General features: G+C 37.3%; 1 protein-coding gene across 1 annotated transcript; it reads right to left on the reverse strand.

The window, feature by feature from the left end:
- Window positions 1-3,431: 3,431 nt before the first annotated feature.
- LOC123582202 (olfactory receptor 4F21-like) lies at window positions 3,432-4,367 on the reverse strand. The gene has a single exon (XM_045448458.1). It carries the CDS (start codon window positions 4,365-4,367, stop codon window positions 3,432-3,434), a length of 936 nt encoding a protein of 311 aa, XP_045304414.1.
- Window positions 4,368-8,186: the final 3,819 nt, after the last annotated feature.

Raw genomic sequence — 8,186 nt, forward strand, 5'->3', positions numbered from 1 at the left:
TGTTTTTTTTGTTTGTTTGTTTTTTGTTTTTTCAATCCTTACAAGGGACAGAATGGCAAGCATGGGTTGGAGTTGGGTATTTGCCTTCTCCAGGTCAGTTAGGCTCTTATAAATACCTCAGTAGTTTAGATTCTGGTTTGCTAGTTTCCCGAGGGCAGGGTTTCTTAAGAAAAGAGTATTGTGTATTTCAAAATATTTCCTTTTCCTCTTCCTCTGCCAGAAACCTGAGGGTTTTTTTCTCAGATATTTACTAGGGAATCTGATCAAGCTGTTTCAAGTAAACCTCACAATATTTTTGGGACCCCCCCCTATGGCTGGTTTCCCCTGGATAGGTTTTAACTTTCAAAATCGCTTGTACTGAGACTCCAGAAATTCATCAATTATGGCTTACATTTGCTACCCAGCTCTCATTCCCACAGCAGTTTCTGGTTGTTTGTGTCTGCTCTAATAAGCCATAACAACCTGTATTTGTCTGTGTCTCTAATTTTGGAGACAGTAGTTTGCTCTGTGTCCTCCCGTTGCTTTTTGAATTCAAGAATTGTTGATTTTTCACTTTTTTCTACCTTCTATTTGTTGTTAGGATGGAATCATGTCCAGGCTCCTTATATGCAGAACTAGGAACCAGAAGCCTTTATATTTGTTTTTTATAAATTTAAATGTAGTGTAGTAAAATATAGTCTTTTCCTTTTTCATGTTTTCTATTTGTTTTGCCTTGCCTAAAATTCCAAATTTTATGCCACAATCATATAAATATCACACTATTAAAACGTGCTTTATAATATAATTTTTAAATAATTTTATCCAATTTACTTATTTTGAAGAGTATGTATCTGATTTTTTTATATGAAGAATGTAACTTTTTGTTCAAATTCTTAATTTTTGTGATTATGTGGATTTATTCACCTCTGTTTTGAGAATCCTCCTTTATTATAGGATAAAAATTAAATCTCATCTGAAGTCTCATTGTGAAGTCTTTCCATGGGTTCTTTGAGTATGGTCTCTTCTCAGTTAGGCAGTTATAGTGACAGCCACTATTGAATGCTTGTTCATTTCAGAAGTACAGACGGATGCTAAACCCTTGATGTGGTTTCATCAGTTGGTGCTTTTAGCCAGCAACTTGATGGCTAGTTGTTCACATTAGGTTCTTTTCATGCTGTAAGAACAGCAGATAGTTCTTATTGGGATAAACATCTTTTCCGGGGCACCTGGGTGACTCAGTTGGTTGAGCGTCCAACTTTGGCTCAGGTCATGATCTTGTGGTCTGTTAGTTTGAGCCTTGCATCAGGCTCTGTGCTGACAGCTCTGGGCCTGGAGCCTGCTTTGGATCTGGGTCTTCCTATTTCTCTCTCTGTGTACTCCTCCACTGCTTACACTCTGTCTCTCTGTCTCAAAAATAAATAAGCCTTAAAAATTTAAAAAAAAAAAACACGTTTTCCAAGTATGGTTTTGACTATCCTTACAGCAGTACCTTGGCCATTAAGTGATCCAAAGACACACAGAATGTCTAATGTCTTTCACAACATTGCTTTGGACAAAGAAGTATCTTGAAAGAACAACAGTGAGCGCACAACCAAGTGATCCACTGATATGGCAATAGATGGCATTATGCAAAAGCTGTCAGACTAATAGAACATGGGAACAGCCTTTTAAAAATGCAAGTAAAGGTGTGAGTAAGTGTGCTTGGCGATAATACTTTGTGCTTTAACTTGTGGTACATACTTTGAACCAAAGGGCATTATAAGGTATTGTATTCCAAAATGCAGAGGTTTGGAAACCCAAGGTAGTCAGTGAGAGTTGCTCAATTTACCGTCACTTCCTTGGAGAATTTGAGCTTTCTGGACCTACAACTTGAACCTCTGCTGGGGTGGTGTATGTTTCTTCTGGGGACAGAGTAAGCATTTTAATAAGCTAAAATTTTAGTAGCTCCCTGGTCATTTTGGTTTCCTTGTGTTTATAGATCAGCAGACAAAAAACAGTTACTACCATGCCAGATATAATTAACCTTCATTATCACCAAGAAGTAGAATGTCTGCTATATGTGGTGATAACTCTAAATGAGCAGTTGCAGTAATTACAGCCTGACAAAAGCATGGTAATCATGGATTTAGCCTTCATAGGTAGGAAGTGTGGATCTGGACAAGTGATCTAGATCAGCAGAAGTACAGAAAATATGTGAGGGAAATCTAGAATGGATTAGGGAGGAAGAAGATAGCGATTATCTTCCTGGAAACGTGCAGTGATGGAACCCATTAACACTTGTTTCATTAACACTCCTGCATTTGAACAATCAATGATGGAGTGATTTTACATGGAATGTGAATGCCTCTAAGCATGGGAAGATGTGGAGTGTTTGTGATGCTTTTGATGCCACACACATATCCCTCTGCACGTAATATTCCTAAGAATATGGGGCGCCTGGGTGGCTAGTCGGTTGAGCATCTGACTTTGGCTCAGGTCATGATTTCACAGTCTGTGAGTTCGAGCCCTGCATCGGGCTCTGTGCTGATGGCTCAGAGCCTGGAGCCTGCTTCTGATTCTGTGTCTCCCTCTCTCTCTGCCCCTTCCCTGCACATGCTCTGTCTCTCTCTGTCTCAAAAATAAATAAAAACATTAAGAAAAAAATAAAAAAAAAAAGAATGTAAGATTGTTTTATACCACGAGCTGCAAAAATTTTCTGCCTGAGTACTTTTCTTTGGTTATCAGAACTGCTCAACCTACTATGTGGGGAAGCCTGGAACTGCCATGGGGTCATTGCCTCACAACTACCCCAACACAGAAATACAGCTTCTTAGCCTCTTAAGTGAAACAACTGTATATTATTGAATATGTACATTCTCCTAGAGAGCCATAGCAGAATTGAACCCCAATGTCCACACAGTAGAATACCCATTAATATACCCTCTGTTGGCATCTTTTTTTTTTCCTGTCCCATGTCTCCACTTCTGAAAAAAAATGTGTTCCTGGTGCCCCATCCAAATAAACTCTGGGCCTTGAATTTGTCTCTGTGTCTTCTTTTAAAGAATAAGAAAAGCCATTGGGCCATACACACACAGATACATACAGCACACACACAGCAATTTAATGTGATGGACATTCATCCATTCATAATAACACATTTACAAGTTATTTTTAAAGCTTATGATTAGCAGAAACAGTGTTATTACATTTTTATTGGCAAAATAACCAAAAATTCAAAATTAAAATGTTGTCAGATTATGCTATTCTCTGTTAGAATATCAATTCTTTGTATGATGAATTTACAACTTCATGATAGTTTTGGTAATGGTCTTATACTTCACAGATGAATTAGTAGCAGTCGTAGTGGCAGATGATAAGTTTGTGCAGGATATGTTAAATTTGAGGTGCTCATATAGGGATGGGTCAGCATGCAGTGGGGTGTTTAGTTTTAGAGCTCCCTGAAAAAGATGTAGTCAACAAAATTTGGAATTAGATATCCTTTTGTGCAGTCTTTTTATAGATAGCTTTATGTCTTTGTTCCTTAGTGTATAGATAACAGGATTCAAGACAGGGGTAATAGCGAAGTCTACAACGAACAGATTTTTATCAATTGAAGGTGGGGGAGAAGGCCATACATACAGAAACATGCATGGAGTGAAAAACAAAAACACCACAGTGATGTGAGCTGACAAAGTGACAAATGCCTTGGATAATTCTCCTGAAGAACGTTTCCAGACAGTGATCAAAATGAATGAATAGGAAAGGATTAGCAGGAAGAAGGTGCCCATGCTCATGAAGCCACTGTTGGCAGTAACGATAAACTCAAACTTGGCCGCATCTGTGCATGCAAGTTTTATGATCTTAGGAAAGTCACAGTAAAAGCTGTCCACTTTATTAGGACCACAAAAAGGCAAGTTTATAACAAATAAAAACTGAGACATAGCATGGATCACCCCAGTTACCCATCCAGTGATTACAAATGAAACACATATTTTAGGGTTCATGATGTTCAGGTAGTGAAGAGGCTTACAGATTGCTGTGCACCTGTCAAATGCCATGGCTATGAGTAACACCATCTCCACTCCTCCTATGATGTGGATGAAGCATATCTGTGTCATACAACTTTGGAAAGAAATTACTTTGTATTCATTTAAGAGGTCTGTAATTATCTTTGGAACTGTAGTAGAGGAAAGACCCACATCAATGAGGGACAGGTTGGCCAGCAGGAAGTACATGGGAGAATGTAGGTGAGAATCAAAAATTACCAAAAACAAAATAAAAAGGTTTCCCAAGATGACCCCTAAATACAGCAAAGAACATATCAAAATAAGAAAAAGTTTTTTCTCCCAAGAGCAAGAAAGGGCCAGTAACACAATTTCAGTGACCACAGAGTCATTTAGTCCACCCATTGACGGGGACAGGAGAGCTGATTTTCAAGTGACCTGAGGATAAAAATTAAAAACAGTAAGCATCATGGGCAGAAAGATAGATTCCCTATTTGCCTTGCTAATTAGGTTAGATATAATTCACTGAGAGAAGAAAAATGAATTTGGAAGAAAGAAAGTTAACAGCAAATTTATTATGGAGAGGGGATATGTGGGGGCACCTGGGTGGCTCAGTGGGTTAAGCATCTGACTTTAGCTCAGGTCATGATCTTGCAGTTCATGGGTTCAAGCTCTGTGCTCGAACGTCAGGCTCTGTGCTGCCAGCTTAGAGTCCTGTGCTGCCTGCTCAGAGCCTGGAGCCTGCTTCGGATTCTGTGTCCCCACCACCCTCTCAAAAATAAATAAACATTAAAATAATAAAGGGGATATGTGAGGAAAAATGTGACTGTAAATTTTGCAGATAGAGCCAAAAGGGGTTACTTTAATTTTCATCTCATACCTAAATCTTTAAAAAAATTTTTTTCTCAAAGAATTCTAGATCATTTTCCTAACAATTGCTCTAAGTGTTCTCATACCACATAAATGTCAGCTTTTCTGTTGCACCCCCATTAATACTTTCATACTAATTCTCTATTCTCTTATCTAAACTTTTCTTAGCCCCTTAAAATTTCCCTTCTTCACTGGACTTATAGAGATGACCATGACAAAAGTATTTGAACATATCCCATCACTCCCTACATTGGGCTTTTTAAGTTTAAATGGAACTCAGATACACAGGCTTAATAATTTTAATGGTTTATTGCATGATTGTCATATTAGTCCATGATAACTTTTAATAAACAAATTGCTTAATGACAAGCTAAAAATAAAATAAAATAAAATATTGCATATCTGAGAGCAAAGAGGAATAAATGTTACCAAAATTAATAAGTCACAGATAACATAAGATCACAGATAACAGATTTGAATGTCTCCTATATTTAGGGAATTGTGGTAAGTACATTATTTCTTTCAAACCTGTCAATGACTAAAAGCTAAGTTCAATTTTATTATCCCCACTTCACAAATGAAACCATGCCTGGGAAGGATGAAGTGACAAAGCCAGGACTGTATCAAGAGCTTTAGGACTTTAGAATGCATTCTTCTTATTTTTAATATAATTTATTGTCACATTGGCTTACATACAACACCCAGTGCTCATCCCAACAAGTGCCCTCCTCAATGCCCATCACCCATTTTCCCCTCTCTCCCCATCAACCCTCAGTTTGTTCTCTATATTTAGGAGTCTCTTATGGTTTACCTCCCTCTCTCTATGTTTGTAACTATTTTTCCCCTTTCCCTTCCCCCCTCCTTAACTTCTGTTAAGTTTCTCAAGATCCACATATGATTGAAAACATATATCTGTCCTTCTCTGACTGACTTATTTCACTCAGCATAATACCTTCCAGTTCCATCCACGTTGCTGCAAATGGCATGATTTCATTCTTTCTCATTGCCAAGTAGTATTTCCATTGTATATATAAACCACATCTTCTTTATTCATCAGTTGATGGACATTTAGGCTTTTTCCATAATTTGGCTATTGTTGAAAGTGCTGCTATAAACATTGGGGTACACGTGCCCTCTATGCATCAGCACTCCTATATCCCCTAGATAAATTCCTAGCAGTGCTATTGCTAGGTCATAGGGTAATTTTATTTTTAATTTTTTGAGGAACCTCCACACTGTTTTCTAGAGTGGCTATACCAGTTTGCACAGCATTCCAAATATACTGTAGTCCTCTTCAAGGGTCTAGATGCATCAACCATTTTCTTTCATCTTTCATCTGAACTTTTTACTTTCCTTGGTGTGTTACACGTTGTATCTCTCCTTCAAAAATTAAATCCGTGAAGGATGGGAGTGGGCTATCCTCCTTTTTTTCCCTCTACTCTCTAAAACCCTTCCCAGGTAAGTTTATTTTAATATATACATTCTATTTATTGAACAAGCCAAAACAAGCTTGCTTGCACTCCAGAAAAAACTTTTAGAGAAGTTGCCAGGGATTCAGCACACAATAGTCTACATATAAAAATGTCACATATGATAATGTTTTCAGTCTTTGTTACATACCTGTTGTCCAAATTTGATACTAATGATCTTGCATTGTTTTTGAAATTCGTTCCGTCATTGGATGTTACATATGTTGCCATTCCCAAAGCATTTTCCACACTAGTTCATGCCAAGAGAACACATATCTGTTCTCAATTTGGGGCGGCGGGGGGGGGGGGTAGGTTCTTATCTTAGCCCTGGGGTGAAATATGATAATCTATGTGACTTGGCCATGGATTGGTTTAAGAGGGGCATGTAGCCTAGACTTGATGAGATACAGAATAATGCCTTCTGTGAAAGGTTTTATTTCCCAGATTAAAATATAAAGATTAATGTGAAGAAGGCTCTTTGTCTAGCCTTTTTATTCCTGAATTCAATATTAAGGTGATGACTAAAGATGCAGTAATCATGAGCTCCAGGTGTCCACATGTTAAGGACGGAAGTATGAACAGATAGAAAAATAATCCAGTCTAAATGGTCTTTGACGTCTGCAAAGATCTACCTTCTGATATCTTGTAATGTGAGAAAAAATACTCCCTCCCCCCACTTATCTTTGAGTATTGATGTGACTCAAGCTGTAAAATATTTTTTTTAATTCCAAACATGTAGTTTTAAGTACTCACCACTTATGGAAGATTTCTATATCTATAGCGCTATTCCTGGACTCTAGGATAATATATCCAAGGCTGTATTGTAGTTCATAAATGGACATCCCTCAAGCACTTTCAAATTAAAATGTGCAGGGCTGAATTCATGATTTTATCCCCTTTTTAATCCCTTAGAAAATATCATGATCATTCTTTCAGATGCTTAATCCAGGGATCTTCGAGGCACCTTTTCTCCTCTCTCACCTTATATGCCAGTTGGAAAATTGTACCTTCTGAATATTTCTGTTTCATCTCCTCATCTCCATTTCCACTGTCAGTTTTATTTCAGGTCTGTATATTTTTTGTACTTAATGACCAAAAAGCCTTCTGAATGATCTCTGCCTCCAATCTTACCTACGTTTAGTATGTTCTACATTCTGCTTTCAGATTTGTCTATCTAAAGATCAAATATGGTCATGTTACTCTTCTATTTCATCTTCTGATTCTATCATGGATAAGCTAAAATTCAATAGCATATCACATCAGACCCTTTATAAACTGAACATGTTACTGTATTTTTTTCACATTTCTCTGCTCTTGAATATGATTTCAACTGTGTTATTCCTGGTCATTACTATGTGGAAACATAGTTGCCTATAAGACCTGATAGACTTGGTTGCCATTCTAGTTCTGCCACTTAGGGGCTATATAAACTAGGGCAAGCTAGCCAATGATGCCGATGGTATTTATTTGTCCATAACATAAATATAACAAATAAAATGTTGTGAGAATTTTACATTATATGAGTTTAACTATCTGACAGAAGTATTACTTCCCTTTTTCCTTATCCTTCAAAACTTAGATTAAATGCCAGCTACTCAGACGTATCTGTTGAAGACCCTAGGAAGAGTAGTGTCTATGAACTATTGTTATATCTTGTACATTCTTTATAATATACTATATTATAGTTTCTTTTGCATGTTAGTTCTTCATTCTCAACTATAATTTCTTTGAGAAAAAGGACTTTTAGCCAACTTTGTATACCCCCATATTTAGCACAGTTTCTCGCACAAGGTAGGCACTATTAAATAATAGTCTTCACTAACATTCATAGTAGAAAGTTCAAGAAGACATGATAAGCAAATCAGGGGCCTAGAAGCCCCTGTGG

This window comes from Leopardus geoffroyi, chromosome B3 (assembly GCF_018350155.1).
Source record: "Leopardus geoffroyi isolate Oge1 chromosome B3, O.geoffroyi_Oge1_pat1.0, whole genome shotgun sequence".
In the NCBI taxonomy this organism is placed as follows: Eukaryota; Metazoa; Chordata; class Mammalia; order Carnivora; family Felidae; genus Leopardus; species Leopardus geoffroyi.

Excerpts from the sequence above, each read along its gene's own strand:
- LOC123582202 (XM_045448458.1), bottom strand. The coding sequence starts at position 4,367 with ATGGGTGGACTAAATGACTCTGTGGTCACTGAAATTGTGTTACTGGCC.